The sequence below is a fragment of the Caloenas nicobarica genome, chromosome 12, assembly GCF_036013445.1.
Source record: "Caloenas nicobarica isolate bCalNic1 chromosome 12, bCalNic1.hap1, whole genome shotgun sequence".
Taxonomy (NCBI): domain Eukaryota; kingdom Metazoa; phylum Chordata; class Aves; order Columbiformes; family Columbidae; genus Caloenas; species Caloenas nicobarica.
In genome coordinates, this window is record NC_088256.1 from 6,959,548 (window position 1) to 6,973,881 (window position 14,334).

The window sequence follows — 14,334 nt, forward strand, 5'->3', positions numbered from 1 at the left end:
GGTACGTGGTGGGGAGGCAACAGGAATACAGTGGGTAAGAAGAAAATCTGAGCAGTTTCAGTCTTGTTCTTAAAAGCTGCCTCTATTCCTTATCCATCTTTGTGTAGTTGAAAACTGGAAGTTTTTAGTAGGCATGGAGATTGTGACCAGTTCCTAATGATCAAGTCACAACTCACTATTTACATGCAGTATTTTTATCATCTTCCTTGTCAACATAAGACAATGTGTCTTGCTGGCCACAGCTAGGAGTTGAACTACTACTGAGGGCTTCTAGCTGCCAAATATTAATACAAGGCAGGTGACTTGTTCAGTTCTCCGACCTGTAACAAATGTACCAAATGTAACTCAGAGTTCCACTGAGGTTTGGAGTCATTTAGTTTTCCATGTCTTAAAACTCAGTAAGTTACCCAATTTTTAGAACTAGTGATGTTTAAGCTGTTACAAAGGGCAAACTACTGATCATAGCTGTTTAAATCTTGCTCTTAATGTAGATTTTTCTATGCTTGAAATGTAGTCATTGTGTCTGCTTGCTTTGATTTGTTTTTCTTTGCATTAATATGAGAGACAGAATTAAATCTGTGACATCAGAGATCTCTAGCCTGTAGCTGCTGAGTGGCTTTCATACTTGTACTAGCTTGTTATGCAGCATGTATTCTCCTGTAGTGCAATTTTTGTGCCTGTTTTCCCAAGTTAAAAAGGCCTTGAGATTATTGAAAAGTCTAAACAAGAAGAAAGTTTTCACTTAAAATAGGTCATTAACTTTTTTTTTATTTGTGGTGCCAACGTGTGTTCATTTTTTTTTTTTCATGCCATGCTGCAATATGACTTGTAAGTGGCCTGAATTCATCTTGATATAGTACAAATTCTCAGGACTTTTTTTCTTCAAACTGTTTAGTTAAAAAAAAAAAGGTTAGTTTGGAGGTACAAGTTGATGCAAATAAGAAACACAATCTGCCAAATACAGCTTTTGTACAGGAAGATAAGTGCTGAGGGAATACTTCTTGATAAGCTTGTGAGTGAATAGATTTTCCCGGAATTTAAGCCAAAAATTACTACCATTTGATTACAGTAGGTGTTTGAAGGGTTTTCTGATTTCAGGGGTGGGTTTTTTTTTTTAGCTTCCCTTCACCTCTGTCTGTGAAAAAGCGTGTTGCCTTCCTGCAAGTAACACATCTGAACTGGATATTCAAAGCCATCTGTCAAGAAGTGTTCAGAGTGCACCGAACTCTTCAGGACAGTCTAATTGTATGTGTTAAGAGTCTACTCAAAGTGTAAGGAATCCAGTCAGACTATATGAATGACTTTGGAAGACAGTTATAGGTTTAAAAACAACCCACAAACATATTGATTAAATCAAAGCACTTTTTTTTTCCCCTTTAAACTACAAATAGAATAAGGAAGAGAAGCACTTTCTTCAAAAACACATACAGGAACATTTAGACTCATCTCGAGCTCGTTTTTTTTGTTGCCACAGTATTGGTAAGGACACGCTTTATCTTTTGGCATCATATTCACCATTAGTTATTGCCCGCATATGCAGGAAAGGTGCTCCTTTGTCAACTCTTTAAAAATCAGCAAAAGTCAGTCCCTGATTCTAAACTAGCTGACCTAAAGATCACTTCCCTCTTTTCTTTATTTTGTGATGCCCAGAGTCAAGAGGCTGGGTATATGGGGAAGTGCTGGGACTTGAAAGAAAAAGGCTTCAGGGGAGAGGATGAATCTCATGACAGTCTTCTTACTACTTAGGATGTAGCAAAGGTGGAGCCAGGCTCCTCTCATCCTGCATATAGGGTAAGAGGCAATGGGTACAAGTTGCAATGTAGGGAATTCTGGTGAGTTTTGGGGTGGGGGGGTGAAGCTTTACCATGAAGGCAGTCAGATCAAGGGCCTGGAGGGGCTGTGGGATCTCCTTGACTGTAGTTATTCAACATGCAACTGGACAAGGCCATGTGTGACCTACCCTAAGTTGCCCTGCTTTGAGTGATTCTTTCCATACCAAATTATTCCATGTTTCTGATTTCTTTATGAATTGGATGTTTTGTGTAGTTTTCATGCTGACAGGATCACTGTTGAAGATGTGCTACCACTACCCATGTAGCTTTCTGCAGTTTTACTGTAGAGATACGGTAGCAAAGGGTAGAGACAGTGTCACTGTCTAAAAACTCACCTTCACAAAATTGTGTATATCTAACCTGTTTTGTGAAAAGGCAATGTAATCTCAAACTTTTTCCCCTCCGGCTGCCTTTTCTCACTGTTCACCCCAACAGTTCCCATGTACCTGGAAACTCAGGAAATTTCCATTAGAAACATTGTCTCTGGAAGTTGTGAGGAAGACTAAATTAGTTTATTTTGTTCTGCAACCTAAATAAATTCTCCTTATGCTGTGTAGGATCTTGATCAGGCTTTCTGTGTGTGTTATTTTAGCCTATATATGTGTTACCACTACACAGCTTTTCGTAGTTTTTAGTAAGTGCTGATTTACTTCAGTTTTACTCCCCCTGCCTCTTGGAGGCAGCAGAGACTTTCAGGTTGCTCTCACTGTGCTGTCCTTGTAGTGAGAAATCAGCACTGCTGCACAGCGAGGTAGGCAACTCACTGTTCTTTGTGTTAGGCTTGTACTGTGAGGTGAGGAAATAGTGCATATAACTAAGGTTAATCTCTTTTAAATGAAGCTTTGTTAACAAGGTTAATCCTGAAACTGATTCACAAGGAACTTGGTTTTTAAAAATTCACTTTTAAGAGTTAAAAGAATCTGATACCAAATTCAGAGGATGACTGGGATTGAAGGAGAACATCAGAAGGGCATCTAGCCAAACACCCTGCTCCAAACAAGGTCAGCTATGAGGTCAGGCCAGGTTACTCAGGGCTTTGTCCAGTTGCATCTTTGAAAACCTAAACTGGCTAATGAGGTTCAATTTCACTTTAGGAAATAGCTCAATAGACCCATGTTAACTAAGAATTTGTGAATTCTCATAGTTATCAAATGAAGTAACTGATTACAAAAGCCCAGTGAAAGATTGAGAGATGCCTTGGTTATGTTGTGTAGCCCTAGTGCTGTACTTAAAACTCAAAGCTCTACCTTTTGCTACAAGATGCTTTAGTTGATCCTGGATTTGTGTAGCTCCAGGTGAATTAAGCTGATTCTGTGTTTTCAGTCTGATGCTTGGTAGTGTGTTTAGGCGAAGAGCCAGGACATTCCTAATGCCAGGTAGGTGATGGGTCATGTCTCTAAATGCCTCCGATAATGAGATCACATCTGACACACCAACTGGTCTCCTGCTTGACTGAAAATTTGTGCATAGTGTTCTCTGTAGATTACTGGGCAGGGGAGGACCCCAAATGCTCAGCTTTTCAAACTTTTAATTTATGTGCTGGTTTTTTTTAATACAATGCCACATCTGTTCTGAGAACAAGTTGAACCCTAAAGTATTGCAGGTTTTGTGTCTTCTAATGTGGGTCATGGTTTTGACTATAAAGAGGCTAAAAAAATGTTGAGCACATGTATTATATATAGATATTTAAAAAATTCATTTGTTCTAGAAATCTCATGTCTAAACACATCTGCTCATCTCTGAAATCAACACAAAGCTCTAATGAGCATCCCATGTTGGGGTGGGGGAGAAAGCAAATGTGGCATGGAAAAGTTAACTGACTTGAATCTTCTTTGTGTATCAAGCTTCCATATTTCCCTCCTCTGGCCCCTTAATATCTGTTTGTTGCTCCCCTTATGCTATGGACCGTTGTAGCTGACTTGTCATGCTTTGTAAGGGAGTATGAAAGGAGTTTTTTAAAAACCTTTTCTCAGTAATTGAGCTGTGGAGGGAGGGAAGAATTAATTGTGTAGTATTTTTTTCCCCAAAACTATCATAAGTATGCTCATAAGCTTCAGGCTTGGTTAAACTGTTGTGCAAAACCTGACATCTACTGGTGGCAAGCGTAATTGGACTCTTCTCAGTGTGGAGGCATGTGCTGAAGAGCCTGTTTTATTGAAGTTCTGGCCACTTCAGTCATAGGTGTTGGATTGTACCTTGCCCTACAGTAAATGGTGTTTAAGGATAAGTTTCAAAGTCTAAAATTTCTGGGGAAACTGTAACTGTACTTGTGTAGAAGCATAGGTATTAATAAAGGTGGTTGAACTTTAACTGCATCTGCTTTGAACACATGTGTAATGGCTAAATGACAAAATATGTAGGCTTACATTTTAGACTAACTTCTGTAATAGTATTAAAGACTTCATATAGTCTTATGCGGATTAAAAAATTCTATTCTTTTTTTCCTTATATCTTTAAAGGCATGCCATGGATGTACATCTTTATCCAAATGTGATTGCAGTGGAGTAAAAGGTGAAAAGGTAAATATATTTTTTTCTTTTTTCTTTTCTTTTTTTTTTTTACTGGCAGACCAGCACAAACCACTTGAGTCATATGCCACCTTCAGATAACTGAAGCTTATGGACGATAGCTTTTATTTCTTGCCCATGTCTTATTTTCTTTGACAATAGTATGGACATGCACCAAAGAGCATAGCTATTATAACAACTTCAGGTATTGAGTCAGACTGACTCGTCCATCTGATGGCATATAGAATTTCATATCGTTATTTTTCTCAAGAATGTGGAATGATGCCACAATTCTCTCCAGCTATGTGAGAGTAAAAAAAAAAACCAAACAAGCAAACAAACCAAACACAAATTCTAGTAAAATAAAAAGAAAATAGAAAGAATTCTTATTTACTTCCAAGGCCTGCCTACAATAACTAGTTAGTGTGGACGGGCTAAGGTGTGTATTGTACAATAATGGCTATGCTAGTAATGCTTCAGGGGAATTTAAAAACCAGAGTGAGTGTTGGTTGCTTTCCCACTTTCCTTGCATTGCCTGCTCATAAGTAGTTGACACTCACTAATGTGCTCTGAACTTGCACTGTTTTTTACCTCATAACTTGCATAGCTGTATACTAAGATGATTGCTGTTGCTGCCTAGATGCTCAGCTGGACTGTGGAAGTGACGCAATTCAGACACAGCTTTCCCAACATACATAGCTGCCACCCAAGTAAGCAGCTAGTTAATGGCCAAACATGTATTCTCGGATCAGAGTAAAAACCATCCCAAGCAACTAACCCCGTGTGGTTCATTCAGTGCAGCAGGCTGGTTTGGGCTGCCCAGAGAGTGTACTAAGGCCAAGAGATGCATGTTGACACCTCAGAGCTTTCCTGCTTCCATGCAGCTTTGACTTCAGTCTCACCGCATGAGCTCTATATATCTGTGCAGTACTTAATGTTTTATCACCATTGTTTCTTATTGTTTGACAGTTTTGTGGGGTGTGTGGTGGTGGGGGTTTTTTTCCCCTTTGAGGAAACAGGTGCCCAGAATTTCTTTTAGTTACAATGCCGTGTAGATGCATAGCTCGGTACTTGTGTGAGTTGAGCTTTTTCTCAAGTGTAGGAGGCTAGTTGTGAGTAAATTGTGGTTAAATAGTTCCCATGTAACTGCTGTCATGGGGAATGAATGTGATGTGATCACTGCGAGAGGGACAGACTGCCTGAAACATTTCCCCTCTCAGTCTTGTAAACAGCTTGCTTGAGATAAAATGGAGTCGTCTTAAAGATGGTAACTGATAACGAAGAGTTTGATAAGCCTGTCTTATCAAACCACTCACGTATCTCAGCAAGGTTCTAGAAGAGCTTCAGTGCTCCAGATTAGTTTGATGCATTTCAAAGGTGATTTTTGACATTGCATAAGCAGATGTAACCTCAAATGAACAAAAGCAATGCAAAATAATCAGTTGCTGCATTGGCACTATAATGTGCTGATGCAGAATTTTACTATTGGCTGAGGTTAAACAAGGCAGATGTCCAAAATTCAGAGTAATTCTTGATGCCACACCTGCCATCCAGATAGCTCCAGACAGATGAGGTGATTCCTCAGCACTTACTTGCTTTCAGTTCATGAAATTTATTCCAAATTTACACACTTAGTGAAGAACAGTATCCCCTTGATAGCAAACTTTCTGAGTTGAATTTGATTAGCCAGACGTGAACCTTGTTGATGGATTCCTACAGGATCTTCAGATGCAGGTGGCCAAACCAGAGGTATCCTGACACTAGTCACAGGACTATTTCAGGTTTAGTTTGGAGGCACTTAAGCATTAGGCTTGCATTTGCAATACAATCGTAGCAAGTGCAACTTTGCAGAACCTTTCTGTAATTCTAGGTTGGCCTTTTTCTGACTAGGCACAGCTATTTTGTGAATTCAGTGAGGAAACGGATATCATCTGGCTGGTGTGGATAAGGAAAACATAGAAGTAAACGTTCTGGCTAAGTAAAATCAAGTAACTTTTTCCTGGTGATCCAGCTTTCTCTTTATATTATTGTTACACATGCAGGGACTGTGACTCACTTTACATTTGAGTCCTTCAGTGTCATTAATGAAATGGAAATAATCACCTTTCTCTGATAAAGAACATCTCGGGACTGGAGTCAGAGGGAGCTTTTTTGTCCAAATATAGTCAACAGCTGGAGCATATGAGCCTTGTTCAAGGTCAAGGTCTCGAGTGTCATGTATTGTGGGTTTTGTTTCTACTCCTTAACACTGTCCTAGGCAATTTTTAAGGAGAGCTGCACGGCAGAAACTCTTCCACTTTTAGTCTCCAACCTCTGGCCTTTTCTGGTGTGAATTATAGCAAGTCCTGAGCGTATGAGTGGGAAGCTTGCTAACCAACCTTTTGTGTGAAAAGGAATTGGGGAAGGAAAAAAGCCTCCAGTAAAACAAGCATAACATCAGACCAAATATTTATATAACGGTTCTGCATCTTCCTGGAAAATCCTTAGGCTGCAAATTGATCTAAGTTTAATCTTTAAATAAAATAAAAACCAAAAAATACACAAAGGAAAAAGAGCTTCACCTATGCTAAGACTACTTTTTTCCTTTTTTTTTTTTTTTTTTTAAATGTCCGAGTCGTCTTAGGGAAGGGGGAGGATGTGTCTGAGTCACTTATTAAACTGATAGATATAAGGCAAGTTGCTGTCAAGGTAAACTTGCATAATTTTGAGGCATGCTAAAGGGTTTTTTGGTGCTTGTTTGGGGGGGTAATGTCTTTTGTTCAGTTGCGTTTTTTTGGTGGTGCGTGTGTTTTTTGTTGTTTATTTGGTTGGCTTTTTTTTAAGCAGCCCTTCAGAAGCTTGTGGACAATCATGTACATTTTATGTAAAGGAACAATGAAAAGAAAAGCCTGTATTAAATATGACATGTTACTAGTGGAACTGGTTTAATCATATCTGCACACACCCTATTATGTTATTTGCCCTATAATAACAAAACCCTCAGTATTTGATGCATTGATGGATTCAGTAGTTCAGCTCCGTGGAACCACAGGAGTTCTTTGTCACATAATGCTTTCTCTTATAAATTCTTTGAGGGGGCAAGAAGGGCTGTGGGGTTTTGAGGGCTGTTGTTGGTTTTGGTGGTGTTTGGGGTTTGTTTTTGGTGTGTGCGTGGTGTGTTTTTGTGGGGTTTTTCTTTTTGTGGGGGGGTGGTTTTTGTTTCTTTTTTTTTTTTTCTCCAGACTTAAGCTTTTTCTAGAGTCTTGTACAAGACATCAAGGACTGTCTTAAGATGATTAGGTTGATCCATCACATTTTGCCACTTACTTATACACATTTGATATAAGTTTCCAAACCTGATACTGTCTTCATCTCAGCTTTCTTGCAAATATTATCTTTATTCCAGTTGAGTGTAAACTGCTACTACAAGAAGTTTCAGGCTTTTACTTTGTATTTGACACTTGACATTTGGTGTTATGCTTCCTTTTCTGGTGACCTCTGAACCAGGAGTCAAACTCTATAGCTCCTTGCATAATTGGTGTATGGAGAGTATTAGACAAGGAGCTGTTTAAATAATCGCTGCTCTTTGACTCTCCTATTGAGAATGTGATAATGTACTTGTAGAACTACTGGAAGCCAGGCTTACGGAACCTGGTTCTGTACTGGAGAGACAGGAAAAGCCTTGTCAAGTGCATGCAGCTGAGCCCCGCGCTTCTGTTCCACTGTTTCACTTCTGGCCAGCAACCAGCTTCCTCAGCTTCCCCAGCCAAGTCGCTGTCCACTTGCATTAAGTCAACTGAGAAGTGCTGCTTTGTTCAGCTTAGCAGAGCCTTGTGCGTTCCTTTTGAGACTCAAAAGTAGCCTTCTTCCTAAGCACCCTGGCATTCCCTGCAGGATATCCAAATTTAAACAGATCAGGTAAAGGTAATACGAATTGAATTGTAACAAATAGGAGAACTATATTGTCTTACCTTGGGGGGAGCCACAGCTCCTATTTAACTGCTTATGTGCTGCCAGTGATTCTTGTTTAACTCTGCCTCTGCCATGAGCCCTTATAGCATCAGTAGCCTGTTATCTGTTGGAGAATCAAAGCACAGTCAGCTATTTTTTTCAGAAGCCCGTAGTACAATTGCTGACAAAAATTTGTACACGGAAGTTTTCTTCCACTGCTCAGGCCCACCTTAATAAACTTAAATATAAAATGGACAGGGTAAAAATCAAATATATCTAAAATAGTATAATGAAGAAATAAGAGTAATTTAGTGGAGAACTCAGTAAAATTGGTTGGAGCTGTGAGCCGGTGTGCTGTTACTCGCAGTAAGAGTATTAAAACTGAAGTTAATTATTAAGCTGCTAATATGGGTGCTTATAGGAATTGCTCTCACTTTAACTGGAAGAGAAGTGTATAATCGCTTTTTCACTTAAGGTGCTGGATGATGATTGAGTTTTAAATATTGTTTGACGCTTTTGAGATTAACCTCCTTTAATGTTGAAAAGCTAGTTCATGAGTGAAGCTAGCTAAAGAAATAAACATAACAGATACTGCACAAGTCTTACTGGTTTTTATTAGAAACTGCTATGTGTAGATTATTGGGCTGATTTTACCTCAGCTGAAAACAAGATCCAAAGATGCTGGTAAGATTGGCTTGACAGAGACCGGAAAAGATGAGGGGGATGGTGCTGAATCTCAGCTGCTCCAGCTGTTGAAGACTGAGAGCCAAGGGCTACAGCAAGCAAGCCGCATGCATCTTAGTCACCAAGAGGGCATGTACCCCAAGACTGTGGGTTTTGCTTTTAGATGGTAGTACCTGCTGCTGCTGAAATAGGCTTTCATACCTTCCCTTAGCTAGGTTTTCTGGTTTCTCCTCTGGGACCTGTGTGGCCATGTTCAGAGCTGTCAGTGAACTGATCTTGCTGAAAACAAGTTTTTTGTAACTAGGTTAGTTTTCAGCCTGATCTGTTTCTTCATGCAGGTTATGGTGCAGCACAACTGTTTGTGTTGCTGTGATAGAAACAATGTGGCTTAAGGTGGGACTGACCATGTTTTTCACAGTGCCTAAGACACTATTTCCCTCAAAATAACTGCAGATACATTGTTGTTTTCAGTGAGCAGGACTATTGGGTTCTACCCATTCAAATTAAGTTAAATTGATTAAGAAGGTGTTAGTTTTTAAATATGGCTAGTCCATGGCCTTCTAAAGGATAACTTCAGAAGGTGCTGAGTCTACTGTGTTTGTTGATCACAATATAAGGGACGCAACTCCAAAGACTCAACTGGACATTCCTAATACGGGATCTCGTACAAGCTTGGTGCCTGTGATTATGGCAAGAACAGCTTGTAGTATCTGAGCTCTGAAGGCATTTAAGATATTTTGCCTTTGTAGGCAGATTAAAAAATCCGTACTCCTCACGAAGGGAGAATATCTTATTCTTGGACTTTTTGGATGTATATTCTTGGAGCTCTGAGTCTCAGAAGAGAATTCCCTCAGAATGCCCTTGAGATCCCTGTTTCCTTCTGCCTTTGTCATGGTGACACTTAGCACAGATGTGACCCAAGCTCAGCTTTTCTTTACACTGTTGGATGCAAATTGCTAAGAAATAGTTAAATATTTTCAGATTTTAATCACTTTGTCAAGAATAATTACATGATTGGTGTCTGTGCTTCATAAATGTTGACCTGAGCTGCACTAATATGGCCCTGTATTCTGAAAGGTTCACAGGTCTGGTGGCCATTAAACTTCAACTGTTTCATCATACAAAAGAAAATATATTGCACACTACCCAGGGACTTCAGTCTCACTGTGTCCACAATCATATAATGCCCATTTTTGGCACTGACTTTTTAGGAAGACTTTTTAAATGTCCTTTCAGCTTTGCCATGTTCTTGCAAGGCAGCAGGCAGTTTTTCCTGGCAAACTTGTAGCATGCAAATCTTCATGAAAACAGTATAGTATATCTAAGGTGTGCAATAGGAAAAGTCTGGAGACACGAGTAATGTCCAAAACCCGTTCTTGCTTATGAAATCCCTCTATACACTATTGAAGTAGAAGACACTGTTCCAGAGAGCTGGATCAGCTTAGTTTCTCCCCCTACCCAACTTGCCCACATTTCTTTTTCCATCCAATTTTTTTGATCAAAAATAGTGATTATATTGCAGCTTTTTCATCTGTAATTAGTTCGATATGGTTCCCCTGGGAAGTGTCTGCTGTAATCCCTCAGCTGTTCTCAAGCATAGTCCTTCAAATCATCTGTTCATCCTTGGGGGTAACTTGCTAGTAAACTCCACAGGAGTTGCTCTGGCAACAGTTTGCTCATGCCAAGGCTCTCATTGTTGCTGTTCACTTTCAAAGTGGGCTTGGAAAATGCTCATTTCAGTTTCAACAGTGCAGTTTACTAGCAGCATCTGTTGCCTCTTCCATTTCTCTTGCTGAACCATTTGGCCTCTTATGTTTCTTTTTCACTTTAAATGCCTTGGCTTCCCAGTTCTGTGGCTACTTAAAATGGAGACCTCAGAGTAGTTGCATTTTAAAGAACAGTTTTTCAGCCTTATATGACACATAAGGCAAACCCTCTGCTAAAAGTCTGTTCTAGTAACCAGTTGCAGATGTTACTTTCTCTAACAATAATGTCAAGTGTGACCAGACTGACATTAGTAGACATTGTGTAGCCTTGCTAGCACCCAACACATCTGACATGCCTCTTGTATGCTGGTGTGTTTCCTTAGTGTGCAAACACAGTTCTTGCCTGGGCTTGCTCCAAAGTCTGGCTCTGTGTAATGTTTTCCTTATCAGGCACTCCCAAATTCCTTATTCTCTGTCCTTCAGGGACACTCTAACCCTTTCATATCCTGGATGGAGATAGAAACACTCCTCCAGTCCTGGTTTTTCAGATGAGGTAGCATGCCAGCTGTATAGCTCCATGTGAAAGTACAGCCTGGCACTTTGTGTGCAAAAACAGTCTGCACCCTGTCAAACTTAAGCTAGGCTCAATTTAGGATGTAATTCAGCATTTCCACAGAGGAGAAAAAAGAATGTCTATCCTGTATGAGAGTGCAGTATGTGACCTACAGTAAAAGAGGAGTATGTTTATATTTTAATTAAGAGGAAACCAACTTCAGCAGACCAGTTAATGAGCTGGCCATTCCTATCCAAGGAATCCTTCTCAATCTCACTGTGTAGGTAGGATGAAGTACAGTTTAGTTGTTTTCTCCATGAAGTTGCAGCTCTTGCTTGCACACGGCCTTTAATCTCTCCTCTAAAAGATTTTCCTCATGTTTCCAATAAATAGTACAGCAAGTACTGGAAAAGAAGGCAAGAAGAGAAGCCCTGTTACTTTCTCTGAATTTTTTTTCTGACATCTCAGCATCTTGTAAATGTTTTAAATACAACTTACAAGTTCCTGCTCTCCGCAGTGGAATACAGAGCACCTACCTAAGCAGTACAGTGAGAAAATTAGGATTTAAGAATGAGATGTAATACTGCTGTCATGCTCAGCATACAGCTGCTTATAGCAAATAAAGGGGAAATGAGTAAAGCCTTAATGTTACTTTTTGCATCTTGTACTCAAGGCTGCAGTTAGATGCTTCTGCCTGTTTGCAATCCACAGCCTCAGTTCTCTGCTACTGTTGTCTTGAAGATGTGAGATTGCTGGCTTGATTCTTTCACCTAACAAAGAAGAGCTAGGCAGGACCTCCCTAGCTCCTAGAGTCCCGTAGCCGGTAGACTGCCAGATGATAGATGTGGGAGCTACTACTCCCATTGTTGCTGAAGCCGGCGGTGCAAGAAAATAAAAATTCAGGATTGAATGGCTTAAAGCGAACATGCAAAAGCTTGCACAACTCTAACCTAGTGATTAAGTTGTTTGTTAGAGTCATAGGGTTGTTTAGGTTGGAAAAGACCTTTAAGATCATGGAGTCCAACCACTAACCTAACACTGCCAAGTCCACCGCTAAACCATGTCCCTAAGCACCACATCTACATGTTTTTTAAACACCTTCAGGGATGGTGGCTCCACCACTTCCCTGAGCAGCCTGTTCCAGTGCTTTTGAGAACCCTTTCCATGAAAAAGTTTTTCCTAATATCCAACCTAAACTGCCCTTGGTGTAACTTGAGGCCATTTCCTCTTGTCCTATCACTTGCTACTTGAGAGGAGAGACTGACAGCCACCTCGCTACAACCTCCTTTCATATAGTTGTGGAGGGTGATATTTTCTCCCCTCAGTCTCCTTTTCTCCACACTAAACAACCCCAGTTCTTATGAGGAGCAACTGAGGGGCTTGTGCTCCAGGCACTTCACCAGCTTTGTTGCCCTTTTCTGAACTCTCTCTGATACCTGAATGTCTTTATTGTAGTGAGGATTCAAGGTCCAGCCTCACCAGTGCCCCATACAGGGAGATGATTGCTGCCCTGGTCCTGCTGGCCACATGTTTTCCAATACAAGCCAGGATGCTGTTGAGGTTTTTGGCCACCTGGGTACACTGCTGGCTCATGTTCAGCTGCTGTCAGTCAACACCCCCAGATCCCCCTCTGCCAGGCAGCTTTCCAGCCACTCTTCCCTGAGCCCGTAGCGCTGCCTGGGGTTGTTGTGACCCAAGTGCAGGACCCACCACTTGGCCTTTTTGTACCTGATACAACTGGCCTCAGCCCAACGATCCAGCCAGTCCAGATCCCTCTGTAGAGCCTTCATACCCTCGAGCAGATCAACACTCACTCTCAATTTGGTGTCATCTGCAAACTTACTGAGAGTGCACTTGATCCCCTTGTCCAGATCATTGACAAAGATATTAAAGAGAACTGGCCCCAATACTGAGCCCTGGGGAACACAAATTGTGACTGGCTGCCAGCTGGATTTAACTCCTTTCTGCACAGCTCTTTGAGCTTGGCCATCCAGCCAGTTTTTTACCCATTGAAGAGTACACCTGTCCAAGCTGTGAGCTGCCAGTTTCTTCAGCAGAATGCTGTGGGAAACAGCATCAAACGCTTTACTAAAGTCTAGGTAGACAACATCCACAGCCTTTCCCTTATCCACTAAACGGGTCACCTTGTCATAGAAGGAGATCAGGTTAGTCAAGCGGGACCTGCCTTTCATAAACACATACTGACTGGGCCTGATCTCTTAGTTGTCTTGTATGTGCTGTGTGATGCCACTCAGGATGAACTGCTCCACAATCTTCCCCAGTGCTGAGGTCAGACTGACAGGCCTGATTTTTACCCATAGACACTTGACCCTATCATCACCATCATTAAGCTCTAGACAATCAAAACACTCCCTGACACACATGGCTGCCCCACTTCCTCTCCTTCCTTGCCTGTCCTGTCTGAAGAATTGATAACCATCCATTGCTGCACTCCAGTTGTGCGAGTCATCCCACCATGTTTCCGTGATGGCAAATATATTCCGTGATGGTTTTCCTGCTGCACAGTGGCTTCCAGCTCCTCCTTTTTGTTGCCCACGCTATGTGTGTTGGTGTAGCCACACTTCAGTTGAGCTATTGATCCCAGCACCTTTTTGGAGGGAGAAGCCCTAATTCCTATGTGACTGTTCTCAGGTGCTTCTGTGGTTTCTAACGCATCCATAACCCTTGTGACTTTGCTGCTGCATGGATCTCCATCCCCTTCCTCCACTGAGAGGGCAGACTGAAGGAACTCAAACATTGGCTGCTGCCCCCAGGCTTATCTCTAGTGAGCCTGGTTTTAGCCTTTTCCACCTACAAACGTTAGGATGGAACATTTCTTTGGCAGTTCCTGTAGTTTTTATGAAAAAAATAATTGGGGTAAATAAACAGAAGTATTTTTTGTAGATAGGAACCAAACCTATCAGTAGAGTAATAAGGAATAAAGCTTAACAACTGCCTGTTTTATAAGCAGTTATATATACTGGCTCGTTTAACAGAGTTGTAGGAAATATCTGGTTATGTACTTGAAAAATGTACCATTATATATATATATTATATATATATAACCCCAAAATATTTATTAACTCTGGTATTTTCTAAATTTTCTGTACCAATTGAAAACT

The 14,334-nt window shown here is 40.8% G+C and overlaps 1 protein-coding gene across 1 annotated transcript in view; it reads left to right on the forward strand.

Annotated features, from left to right (window-relative positions):
- COL4A5 (collagen type IV alpha 5 chain) overlaps positions 1–14,334 on the forward strand; it is an 85,430-nt gene that overhangs the window by 19,551 nt on the left and 51,545 nt on the right. Inside the window, exon 2 of the mRNA XM_065643710.1 lies at positions 4,292–4,351. Coding sequence (XP_065499782.1) covers positions 4,292–4,351 — 60 coding nt within the window. The remainder of the gene's footprint in view (positions 1–4,291; positions 4,352–14,334) is intronic.